Source organism: Pagrus major, chromosome 2 (assembly GCF_040436345.1).
Source record: "Pagrus major chromosome 2, Pma_NU_1.0".
In the NCBI taxonomy this organism is placed as follows: Eukaryota; Metazoa; Chordata; class Actinopteri; order Spariformes; family Sparidae; genus Pagrus; species Pagrus major.
This window is the reverse complement of record NC_133216.1, coordinates 2,706,626-2,719,474: the sequence shown is the minus strand read 5'-3', so window position 1 is coordinate 2,719,474 and position 12,849 is coordinate 2,706,626. Positions and strand designations below refer to the sequence as shown.

The 12,849-nt window shown below is 42.3% G+C and overlaps 1 protein-coding gene across 4 annotated transcripts in view; it reads right to left on the bottom strand.

Annotated features, from left to right (window-relative positions):
* The window catches only part of myo7aa (myosin VIIAa), a 41,601-nt gene that overhangs the window by 12,616 nt on the left and 16,136 nt on the right, over positions 1-12,849 (bottom strand). For 3 of the 4 annotated variants that reach the window (XM_073480112.1, XM_073480121.1, XM_073480105.1), the window contains exons 16-34: positions 9,769-9,906; positions 8,571-8,729; positions 7,883-7,975; positions 5,999-6,093; positions 5,816-5,900; positions 5,415-5,633; positions 5,111-5,218; positions 4,515-4,724; positions 3,960-4,166; positions 3,595-3,771; positions 3,370-3,459; positions 3,151-3,278; positions 2,917-3,043; positions 2,470-2,589; positions 1,874-2,047; positions 1,462-1,689; positions 1,160-1,327; positions 796-913; positions 315-441 (exon numbers count right to left, since the gene is read on the bottom strand). In XM_073480112.1, the coding sequence (XP_073336213.1) occupies positions 315-441; positions 796-913; positions 1,160-1,327; positions 1,462-1,689; positions 1,874-2,047; positions 2,470-2,589; positions 2,917-3,043; positions 3,151-3,278; positions 3,370-3,459; positions 3,595-3,771; positions 3,960-4,166; positions 4,515-4,724; positions 5,111-5,218; positions 5,415-5,633; positions 5,816-5,900; positions 5,999-6,093; positions 7,883-7,975; positions 8,571-8,729; positions 9,769-9,906 (2,771 nt within the window). Of the gene's footprint in view, positions 1-314; positions 442-795; positions 914-1,159; positions 1,328-1,461; positions 1,690-1,873; positions 2,048-2,469; positions 2,590-2,916; positions 3,044-3,150; positions 3,279-3,369; positions 3,460-3,594; positions 3,772-3,959; positions 4,167-4,514; positions 4,725-5,110; positions 5,219-5,414; positions 5,634-5,815; positions 5,901-5,998; positions 6,094-7,882; positions 7,976-8,570; positions 8,730-9,768; positions 9,907-10,725; positions 11,158-12,849 lie in introns of those variants that run through there. The other variant, XM_073480129.1, reaches the window with a different exon arrangement.

The following is a 12,849-nucleotide window of genomic DNA, read 5'->3' as shown; positions in this document are numbered from 1 at the left end:
ATGGAGTTTTAATTCACACAGCTGTAAAGAGCTTTGACACTCATCAAATTACCTTATTGGGCATTTGCTGAAATAACTGTATAATAGTTGTTTTTCTTGGGAGATAATTTCAAGATAAAAGAGAGAGACAAAAGGGAGGATGTGCTAAGAGAGGCTGGTTGATCAGTAAAAGTAAAATAATAATAGCAATAGCAATGGAAACAGGCAATAATGGGTGGATGGAAATGTGGATTAAGGAATGAAATAAAGGACAGGGAGTGATACCAGTGTAAGACTTAAACTGTTAAGTGATAACAGCTCATAGCATGCCTCACCTGCTGCTGGATACTGCAGTGATTTCTGGGAAGGACAGCTCTAAGAGGACCTGCTCCTGCTCGTCCACAAAATAAACCCCTGTCCAGTTGACAGCGACGATCAGGTCATTTTTAGGCAGACTGGGACCTTAGAGGCAGGGCGCAAAAGAGGGAAAATGTTAAACCTAAATGAGTCACCTTTCTTAGTTTTAAAAGTAAAACACCTGGCGCCGGATGACTGCTGTTTCAATACCCTTTATAGATCTATTTTTGCAGTTTATGCACACTTGGGGGTAAGAAAGGCTCAGATGCAGTGAGCAAAGATGAAAATGTGATGTCATGTAAACTGAATGTAAATGAAAGTGATTAATCAAAAAAACATTTTATGTGTCCAAATGCAGCTTGTATCAGCTCCAATGTTTTGAATGATTGGATGTTGACTGGTACATGATCTGTGCCTCTTATCACATGCTCAGGTAGAAAAGATGTTGCAGATGCTCACCTGAGAACTTGAAGGCTTCGTAAAAACGAGAGAAGAGAAGAGGCCACTTGTGGCGAGCGAAGTCCACCACTTCCTCCTTCACCTTCTGGGTGTCAAACCTCTTCTGGGTGTAGATGCCCTGCAGATGGTGTCAACTACAGTCAGTGTAGATGCAAATATACAAACACACATTGTTTTCATAATAACAAATTCGATGATTCAAAGCTAATCATAAACTGTGCAGATTATTAAAATACCATCAGGGTTCTGGACCAAAGTAATGGACCAACTGACCAACCAACTTCCAAAGCCTGGCTAAAAACTCCCCTCTACATAAATTATTTAGAAGGACATTAAAAAAAAGATTTGTCCCAAGAATGAGCACCTTTTTGTGTGCAGCCATGATGAAATGAGCCCATTTTTCCACCGTCCTGGAGGTGCCGATCTCTCTGTCGGGGACGTAGGAGGGGATGAGGCTCAGCAGGCGCTCCAGGAGGATCTCTGAACCGTAGTCGATGTAATACTGCTGAGAGGCCAGTTCTGCCAGGTCATCCTGAGGACACAGAGATAAATACTGTAAGTGTTTTTGGACTTGTGTTCTTCCAATAAAAGGGGAAAAAAAGTTCTGTATTCCCAAAATGTCAAACTATTCCTTTAAACTAAAGAGCCAAAGAAAGAAAAACACACCCTGTCACAGCGGTATTCTCCAAACTTGACACCCCTGACGGTTTGCTGGTAGATGAGGTTGGTGGCGACCTGGTCGTCAGCAGGGGAGTGCCACGGTGTGAAGATCTCCTTCCTGAAGAACAGCCTCCAGGGGGCGTTCCTCTCCTGAGCTCCCTGCTCCTTCGCGTACTGCTCGCACTGCGAAACAGCGTCCATCACATGATCGTTCCCGCTGCCTAAAGAGGAGACCTGCAGGAGGAGATGCATTTGGCTACTTCTGTTACTACGACTGCAACTTTGCCCCTCAGCAGATGAGCTCTGCACAAACATCATTCCTCAGAGTGACATCCAGGTCAAGTAACAATAAGAAAAAAACTACACAATGCCAATGATGGTCCTAACGTGTGTGCAGTACATGCTGCTGTGTGCATACCTTGTCAAACAGAGCGATATAGAGTGAGAAGCCAAATCGGTCCCGCAGGTTGATTTTATCAGACAATGCACTGCAGAGCTCCTTGGCTGTGGTGGCCGAGTCTGTCAGCAGTGTTTTGGTTGTGCCGTCCATGAACGTCACCGGCAGCATGATCGGCTTCTTCGACTTGGTGGCCTGGATATAAATTTCAGGCTGTTGGTTTCCAAAGGTTGGTTGAAAAGTCTCTTGCTTTAAGCTGTAGAACTACTTTTGAAGGTGCCTCCTCGAGTTTTCAATCATTTCACAGTTTGACTCCAGACTACAGCAGTGGCCTGTGAACAGTTTGTTACTACCAGATCATCACTGCCTTCTGCTCACTGTCAAATCAACTGTTTCTCTGCACCATATTTTTTTTATATATTTGACCTCTTCTACAGTCTTGTGATTTATGAACTACTAATTTTAAATCAATTCAATTTATCTTTCTTTTTGTGTATTTCTCATCCATCTGAGAACACTGTGATGAAAAAAAAAATGTTGTGCATCAATTATAACTCAAAGAAACCTGAGATCATGCGCGCGTGTGTGTGTCTGTGTGTTAGTGTGCGTGCGTGCACCTGCAGCTCCAGCCAGGATGGAGGTTGTGTTCTCGTCCCGTTGACAAATGTCCGTCTCAGTCTCTCTTCACAGTACGGAGCATAACCCGGTGGCCCGCTGCTGATGAAGTTTCTCAGGTACTGAAGGCAAACAAACGGATTTAGGTTCCAAATTTTCAAGACGTAAACAACAAAAACAAAACAAAACTACAAAGTACTTTACTAACAAGTGACAATTCATATGTGCTGTATGATCAGGTTGTAGGCAAATTTAAACATCTCTCTCACAGAAAAACAAACACTCCTTAAACCCATCCTGCTGTCTATAAATGTAGACAAAACAACAAACTGTGGAATTATATGAATTTTGTGACCTCGCGTGAACTTCAGACTAAGACTTCTTCCTGCTGTGTATTTAAAGTGAAAAGATCATAAAAATAAATTTAAAAAAAGTCTAGATGTCCTGACCTTGACAAACTTGTCTGAAGGAGCGAAGCAGCCGACACACAGAGAGATGAGGATCCAGCCCCGAGCGTGAGAACTCTTAGACGGGTTCTGACTCAGCTGCTTACAGATCTGACAGTAGATCTCATCCCTAACACACCAGATTACATCAATTAGATTAACACTGTACTTACTTAGCAAACTAAAGCTCTATTCATGACCACGGCAGGTGTGTGTGTGTGTGTTTTGTGTGTGTACCTCAGTGCTGGTCTCAGGATCCCGTTGCCGATGATGAAGTGAAGTTTCTCCAGGTTGGATGTGGGCCGGTCCTCCAGCATGCTGTTGCCATGGAGACTGTACTCACCATCGTTAAGGCGTTTGGTGACCTGAAACGCATCACATTGTAACTTTTCTAGTTCTGCAATGTGAAACTATCAGAAAGGTAGTCAGCTTTTATAACCCCCCTCTGTCTCTCACCTCCTCGGTGATCTTGGATTTCTTCTTCAGGGTGAGGGACACCAGCTTGTGTCGGACACTGTTCTTCTTGTGGCTGTCTGAGTGAGGCGTCTGCAGGGAGGACGGGAAGGAAACCGCTCAAAGACTAATCACAGATGCTTCTGCTGGCAGGTACAGAAACTAGTCCTCCAGTAAATCTGCTCAGACTATATAAATCTCATCCCTCCCAACCCTCCTCTTCCTTACCTCTCCCTCCCCCTGCAGCGCCTGCAGCTCTCTCTTGTAGGTCTTCTTTCCCAGCGTCTCGTAGATTTTTGTCATGACGGGGATCTTCTCACTTCCGTCACTGATGGCTGTATGGTACTTAGGCTCTGGCAAATCTCCCATGAACCTCAGCACTGTGATCCACACCGCCAGAGCAGCCTTGACCGGAGCACAGAAGAAATATCTATCAGGGCGTCTACAGGTAGCAGACACTTATATTGAATGCTTTTAAAGACTTTCTCAAAATACTTTTAAACCAAATTAGTTTTGGTTCTTGGCAGCCAGACATGAGCATCTTTCAGAAAAACAACTTGTCAAACTGGGGTCAGATGTTAAAGGTGGCCTACCAGCTGGTCTCCCTCGTCGTCGTGGAACAGCAGAGGCTGTTTGAGAGGCCGTCGGACGTAGGTGTGAGTGGTGGTGCCCTGGAAGTAGGTGGCAGCAAACTTGGCAAACTTGTATTCCGATAAATCCTCCTCTTCATCGTCCTCAGGCAGAGGAAGAGCCTCATCCAGATCCTCCTCCTCCAGCTCCTGATGGGTCCGCTCCAGGTCCTGCAGAGGAGACAGACTTTGGTCACTGATGTCGGGTGGAAAACCTTCACACTGCATCACTTTCTAATAACTGACATTTATTTTTTCTCCTTCTCGTCAGACCCCTGCATCAGGCCTACATAACGCCTCTGTGACTCTGTTACTCTCCGTATCGAGTTACTTTGATTTGCCCTTTTTTTTAAAAAAATTATACATATATCAAAAATAAACCCCTCAAGCTGTGAGCAACTGCTTGCAACCGAAAGTGTCACGTTGGTTTAGAGTACTTTGTGGCTCCATCATTCAAGGGAAAAGAGTTTATTTAATCTCGTAAAGTGAGAGGACAACCTTTTTTTTTTTTTAGCTCACCTCAAAGCCGGCGGGGGCTTGTCCCTCCTGGCCTGGCAAAGAGCCTGTCGTCCCCAGGAAGCCAAACATCTTGTCCACCATGTCGGAGTCGTTGACGGGCTCCAGACGGGCCTTCTCCATCTGCTCCACCATCTCCTTCTTCCTGCGGACCTCCTCCTTCTCCTGCTTCTCCCGCTCAGCGTCCTCTTTCGCCAGCTGGGCAAGACGCTCCTAGAAAATCAAAATATCACACTGGTTTTAAAACAATAATAATAATAGTTTGCAGTTTATGTAGTTTATGTTATGTGCCACCTGGTTCCCTCAGTGGCAGAACAGGAGGAGGGATAACAATCACTGTATTGGAGTCACTGGGTGGAGGAGTGAAAAGTATATTTCTCATAACTGTCGGTGTATTTGAGAAAAATAAAATATATTTATAAATAAATATATATTTACAGTATAGATGGATAAGAAAAAAAACAGGAAACAAAGGCACATAACAAATTAAATAAAAGAAATTCTAGATAATTTCAACTTGAATAAGACATTACAGTTTGTTTTAATATGACGAATAAACTGAGTTTTGAAAATGTCAGAATTCTTTGTTGGACTCCCACCTGGTGTTTGCGTTCAGCCTCGGCCTTCGCTCTCTTTGCAGACATCTGATTCCTTAGTTTGGCCTCTTCAGCCAGACGCATCTTCTCGGCCTCCAGCCGCCTGCGGTACTGAAAGGAAGAGACGGGAGTCCACTGGTTACCAAAAACAACTCAGGCTCAACCAAAAGGTTTGTTCTTGAAAACATCTCAGTTCAAAATTAGAATTAAAGAATAAAAAGGAGCTGAAAATAAAAATAAAAATTCAAATAAATTACAAGTACAAGTACATAAGTACAGTACTTGGTGTGTATGTGTGTGTCTCTACCTCTCCCTTCAGCCTCTTGTACAGCCGGCAAGCGATCATTCCTCTGGTGTAGGCCTGGATGGTGATGACGGCCCACAGTCGGTGCCGGAACGCTCGGCGCACCAAGTAGCCCCGACAGCGACCCTGGAAGCACGTGATTCGCTGCCGGGCCACATGATACGACGCACACAACTTCCTGGAACGAACCAGAGCCTGAAGGCGAGAGAAGCCTGCTCGCATCTGAAGGGACACAGAGAAATAATACAGTTACAATAACTTGGTTGTATGATGAATCACAATCACGCTGATATAAAAGCAAACGTTTGACTTTGACTTGAATGTTCATCTGCACTTTTGTTTAAACTTTTTTATAATTGAATTAGTGGTGTTTGTGTAAAATTAAACACAGAGAGGTTCCTTACAGCTCCATAGTTCTTCCTACACTGATAACCTCTCCACGTCTTCTGGATCAACACAGCCGACTTCCTCAACTTCAGGAAGTTCGATCTGATGACAGGAAGTGAAAAATCAGAAAAAACCTTGTTTGTGTGACCATTTCAGTTTTCCTGAATCTGAAAGACTGAAATCAGATTTTTAAGGCCTACCTGTCCTTGAAACCTCGAACCACCTTCTGGATGAGGATGACCTTGTCCGTGATGGCCTTGTCTCTCTCGATCTCCAGCAGCATGTCGTGGTGATCCTATGCAGCAGCAGAGAGAACCAATACAAAACACAAAACGGAAACACAAAGCTCTGGTTGATTCATTTGAGATTCTAATCAACTTCCAGTCTACAGCCAGCCAGCTGCTCGGAAAGTTTCTACTTTGGCATAGCAGTGGTATCAGCTAAATGCTAACATCGGCATGCTATCATGCTCACAATAACAATACTAAATTTCATGACAATCCCTCGAACAGCTGTCAAGACATTTCGGTTTGGAAGTGTTAAAAGGTATAAAGTTTGCCATCAGCCTCAGCAGAGTACAGCTGAGGCTGATGGGTATTTGACCTGTTGGTGGCACAGAGGACCAGTCAGGGGATCACCAAAGTCGTTTACCCTTTTGGAAACCACTAACGTCTGTCCAAAATGTCATAATAAAGTAATCCATCCAAAAGTTGCTGAGATGTTTTAGTCGAGACTAAAGTATCGGACCGACTGACCGACAGCTTGGCCAGCATGTGATTATCTGCTTCCACAACATGTCCAAAGTGAACTTTGCTTGTCATTCTGAAGTGAAGACACAGTGAACACAGATTTAATGTGGCAGCTTTCCAGTTTGCCAACACGACACATTAAAGAACACAAATGCCTTAAACTTCTTCTATCTCTTCGTCCTGTGATCTGTCCATCCGTCCTGTCAGGGAAGTGTGGGTGCTGGCCTGCCTTCACCCCCCTGCACGTTTTACTTCCTGTTTAGCTTCCTGTCCAGCCGAGCAGTTAGGCCTGAAATCATTAACTACAACTACATTTATAAATGTACTCTATCGTTCTGACAGATGTTTCCTACCTGACAGAAAGACCAACTCTACTTTTAACTACAAAACCGACAGCCAGCGCTGATTGAAGGCTCAGTTTCAGCCCTCAGTTCTGAGTTCAACTGAACATTTTGCAAACTGCTGAGAAAACAATAAATAATACAAGTATACCAGTTGTTGTCGCTTAATCAAAATATAGACAAACCATCTGTGGAAAGACAATGTTTCCACAGGGGGCGCCGTACTGGAGTCACACACTGAAAACAAACAGCTGAGACTCAACCATCATCAGCTGATATTTTCATTGAACCTCTGGGGAAAGAAGTGACAGTGTCACCATGGCAACCAGCTAACGGATGTGCCTTACCAGTGACTTTTGACCTCTGGACAAAATCTGTCCTCACTGGGCAGGAAACCAAAACACACACGTACACACAAGTACTGTATATACAATCACACACACATTAAGTTTTTTTTTAAAAATCACACACACACACACACACACACACACACACACACACACAGTGGGAAGTCTTTTCTTTCCGTCAGCAGACATGTGAACTGGAAACAATCACAGCAGCGCCTCACTACTGGGATGAGCTGGTTCATTACCAGTCATCTGCAGCTGAGGCGTTTGCTAACCAGGTCCTCTTCTGTATAATCTATCTGCCATCATGTCAACATAGAGAAGAGTCTCTGAGAAATGTTTACAGCACCATGTTGAATCCATGACACCAAGAATTCAGGCTGTTCTGGGGCCAAAGGGGGTCCGACACAGTATTAGAAATATATCAAGTGAAGGTCTGTTTGATACAGGTTGTATTTTCTTATAAAGAAACGTAATGTAATAAATCTCTTCTAGTGAAGCTAATCTATAAAGCAGAATGATATTCATAAAAGCTTAACGATTTGATGAAATAAAAATGTTCCCCACGCTGCACCCAAACACTTATGTTTCCTTTTTTTGTTCAATGCACTACAATTGAACAGAACTGCCCTTTAACGCAGGAGTACCTTGAGGAAGATCTTGGTCTTTCCCATCTGCCAGTCATCGTCTCTGCCGAGCACGGCCTCAGCAATCCTCTGACAGGTTCCCCTCAGGTCCTCCTGATGGGAGAGAGAGAGATATTAACAGTGTGAGGTCATCACATGCACTTTAAAACAAGGTGCTTTTCTTTACGCTCCTCTGGTCCTCTATCCTCCCTGTTCTCCCTCCACCATCACGGAGGATCTCTCAGTCCCTTCAAATGCACCTTGAGGAGACAAGAGTGCAGAGAGAGGTGCTGGACTCTGCAGGAGTTTTTTTTACTGGATGGAAACACCCCTTTGATTGAATGTCTTTATTGATTGGTCAGCTGCTCTGACGGGATAGTAAACAATCGGGATGTTGTTGTTACACCATCACAGGACGCCCAAAGCAGCGGAGAGAGGGAGGAAACCATAACATGTGGGAGTCCAAGGAAAACAGACTGCTGATGGATTGTGGGAAAAACTGCATGCTGACCAAACAAAGTGTCACAAGTTTGGTGTTGACTGACTGGTTCCAGTCGCTCACACTCACACACACACACACACACACACACACACACACACTCATCATGCAGCAAAATCTGACACATGAATCCTCAGAAACTTAATCTGCTAACAAAGCACTTTTTAGGGCTGACTGACTTTCAAAGACTCACTTTAAACTTTAAACTACCTGTTTGTAGGCCGGTTTGACTCCAGGCATGAGCACCCGGTAGCGATCGACGAACTCCACGAAGGTGTAGCGGATGGGATATCCTGCACGGCGGATCCGAATGGTCTCCATCATACCAGAGTACCTCAGCTGACGCACACAAAGCTCCCTGTCAAACAGCTGCAGACACAAACACAACAGCTGTCACTGAAGTTTCTGGCTAAGGTGCTCATCACATCCTCCACAGTCAGGTGATACCTCAGGTGTTCAAAATGGAGATTGATCACTTGTTCAAACAATCTTTAAAAACAGGGTTTTGCATGATGCAGGTGATGAGGTTAAAGGTCGTCATCTCAAACTGATTAAATTAAAAGTTAAAACTCTCTAGGGGTCAGAAATCTGAACCTGTGGGTGATAGTTTCTGTTGTGTTTCAATACCTGTTCACATGAACTTTGTAGTTTGTATTATTAGTAACGAACGATGATCACAGAAGTTATTGTTTGTGGTACATTTGTCTTCAGTTCAAAACTATTTGATGGATCGAAGAGAAAAGCCTGAAAGGACCAGTATTTACACCCATACTGATTTTATTTTAGATGGAGGAAGATATTACTGTCAATTAAAGAGCATGTTTAACTTTATATGGATTTGTTTTTCTTCTGCAACTTAGTGATATTACAAAATCACTTCATCAAGGTCCCTAAAAATAAAACGTTCATGTTCATCTTGTACTTGAAAACATATGATCATTTTTCCATCAATCTGCAGGATTTGGCAAAACAACAGAAACACTACAAAGTGTGGAGAGAAATAATTTCAACAGCTTCAACAAAACCGTTGGTCAGATGAGTTAAGACGGATCATTTTGGAGCCCTTCACGTCCCTGTTAGTTAGCTTCAACTCGTGACTGTGTGTCGACTGTGTCGTCCTGACCGTCCACAGTTTACCGTCATATAGTATATGAACTGATAAATGACATGTCCGACTGCTAAGCTGCTATTCAACCTAATAAGACCTCAATTGTTTTAGACGTTTTTATATTATTTTGTCCACCCAACAACTCATATTTCATTTTCAATGCAATCATTAACTAATTGAACTTGCTGAGAAAGAGTCAGTCGACTAGTAACCAAGTAGTTTTACTCTCTGTTGCACTGCTTGTCCATTAAATCTCTAACAGGTGAACTTATTGTATTTGAGCGGAGGTCGGACACTCACCATGGGTTTCTTGTATTCGTTGGGTTTGATGCAGCGGACGAAGAAAGGCTGACAGACGCTCAGAGTCCTCATCAGCAGCTCCAGAGATCTCTTAAACTGACTGCTCAGAGTGGGCGACCGCTTCCTGGTCTCTGCGCCCTGCACACACACACACACACACACACACACACACACACACACACACACACACACACAGTGAGACAACATAGAAAGTGTCGGGGTCAGAAACAATGAGAAGTCTTTTCTCTCTTCCTGAGCTCTGACACTAACCTTTTTCCTTTCTCTGTCTCTGAATATAAAAAGTCTCTGTGTGGCTGACGCTGCAGGTTCACAGATAAATGTTAAAAGTGTCCACAGAGCAGCAAATGTCAGGAGGAAGGAGCTGCGATCGCTCACAATGAGGTGGGGATATCGGGACATGGGTGCATAACAGCATGTGACTGGATATGCAATAAAAGTCAAATGAAATGTGTCACATTATTTTCGGCGACAAAATAAAAATTCAGAATAAACAATCAGGTGAAAAACTAAAATATTCCTAATTAATTTTGAGTGTATTTAATTATTCCACAGAAAACTCACCAACAAGTGTTGCAGTTTGCAGGTTGAAGCTTGTTGGATCTGAGGATTTGGTACTTTTCTTTATCATTAATTATAATAAACTTTAGACTTTAGACTTTTAACACATCTCTGTGGCTTTGTGAAATCAGATCAGAAGGTTAAGGGCTTTTATCACAATGTACTGACCTTTAATGAACAAAACAATTGATCGATTAACCCAGAAAATAATGAGCAGCCCCAACTTAAAATACCACTAATTTAACATTACTGGCCCAAAAGCACAGTCCAAACACCATCACAGTGGTGCCAAAAAGAGATTTGTGATTATTGTCACATTATAAACGTTTAAAGGTTTAAGAAAAAGCACTGGACTTGTTGGAAATGTGTTCATCTTACCTGGACTTCATGAGAAGATGTCACCTGTTTGACGTCGGGCTTTACGCTCAGGGAGCTAATGTTAGCTAACGCTAGGTAACGCTAGCTAAGCTAACTTCGTGCTTCATCAAAGCTGCCTGATTTTAAACATGTTTGTCTGTTTTTGACACATGAAGCAACAGATAACAAGAATCTCGGTTTAACGAGTGGTTATTCTGCGTGCTGAAGCGATTTATTGACTAACAGCAGCTCTGCCAGACGACCGCTAGCTAGTTAGCTTCATCTCGGAGACCCTCGGCTTCAAGGTGAAGGTGCTGGTGTTGCACCGTATTCTGTCATCGGTCAAATCTGTGACCTGGTTACCTGAAACTGACCCCAACCTGCCTCGCTGCGGTTTTTATTTATTATCGAGTACTGATTCCCAAAGTGTAACTTCAACTGTACAGGACTTTTGCACGCAAACATCAAGTCAAAAGCGCCGCTAATCTGTGGCGAAGTTAGCAAACATGTCAGAATGAAACACTGAATAAACCGCCCTTCTGTCGTTTTTGATAGTTTTATTTTGAAAACCGTCACCGGAAATGATTGTATGTCGTTGTGTCTGGTCTTTGGCGGTTTGCTGCCCTCCTGTGGTCACAGTAGGAACTACAACGCCACAATAAATTCAGGGTGTTAATAGTCGTGATTAATTTATTTTTTATTTATTATACTATTTTTAATTAACATGAATGTGCAATTATAACAAATGTCACCAGAAACGTCATGACTAGTACAAGATATCATAAAGGGGCCGTTTTAAATACACTTTTCTGATGTGGAGCTTTTATAAAATCGAAATGTGGCCTTCTTGTCCTCTCCTGACACTCTGATATGTTTTAATCACCTGATTTTATGTAATCTCGTGTATGCAAATGAAATAAACAAACAAACATAATAAATAAATAAATAAAATAGACTAAGCTACATGTTTGCAGGTGAAGCTGACTGACTGACATGGTTCCCTGTGGAGTTACGAGTATTCACTGCCCTCTTGTGGTCACAGCGAGGAACTACACCAATCTGATACGTCAAGTTAGAAATGATAACATTACAACACTGTAAAAACTTCCGGTAAGTACTTTCAAAATAAAGCCTTGACCATACTATCACAAATGATTTTTTTTTTTAATCATATTTTGTACGTTTCGATGTCTTACCAAGCCGCAGCGAGGAGTAGTCTGGAACCAGCACAACATTAACGCTAGTTTCTTTGGAAAAACTGACCAAGCTAACGTTAGCTTCTTGTCTGGTTGCGATGAGTCTGTCTCATAGGTTGTTTATGTGGAAAGATGGCCACTCTGTTGTTTTTTCAAAAGATTAACATTAAAACTCATCTTTCAAACATTAAAAATGATAAAGAGTGGTGTGTTTTAGACACCTTGTTTGGCCAATACAAACTCTGTCTATCTGTTTAAATCTGCTCCTCCTTCAAATCGCCGGGCACACAAACAGTACAGTAATTTCGCCTCAGTTTTCCTTTTATAGCCTTGGGAATCAGCGGCCGTCTGCTCTAAGATCTTGCTAGAACTTCACGCTTTAAATTATTATTTAAAGTATTTGCGACTAGTCCCATTAGGGATGATAAAAAACGAAATCGTTTCTGTTAAATAATTACCGAAGCTTATTTTGAAAGCACCGACCGGAAGTATGTCCATTGTTCATTCTCATGTTATTATTTCTAACTTGACTTATTGACTTGATGTAGTTCCTCGCTGTGGCCACTGGAGGGCAGCAAACACTCGTGATTGTACACAGTACACATGACACTCATGCTTCTGGTGGTAATATAATTATTACACATATTTATATTATTGATTAATTTTCTGTACACAAAGAAATGATCATATAAATGATTTTTATGAGTCTCACTTTAAGACTCCACAACTTAAATGGGAATAAAAACAGTTATTTATTTGTATTGGTACAATTAGTTGTGTTGTGTAGTTGTGTTAGGTGTGTCTTTGTAATTAAACAAAATGAACCATTACACTTCTAATAACATGGCCTGCAGCAAACACAACCTTTTTAAAAGTTTTTTTTTCTTATTTCATTTACATGCAGGGCGATGGACATAATATATAGATACAAATATAGATATTATTGTGA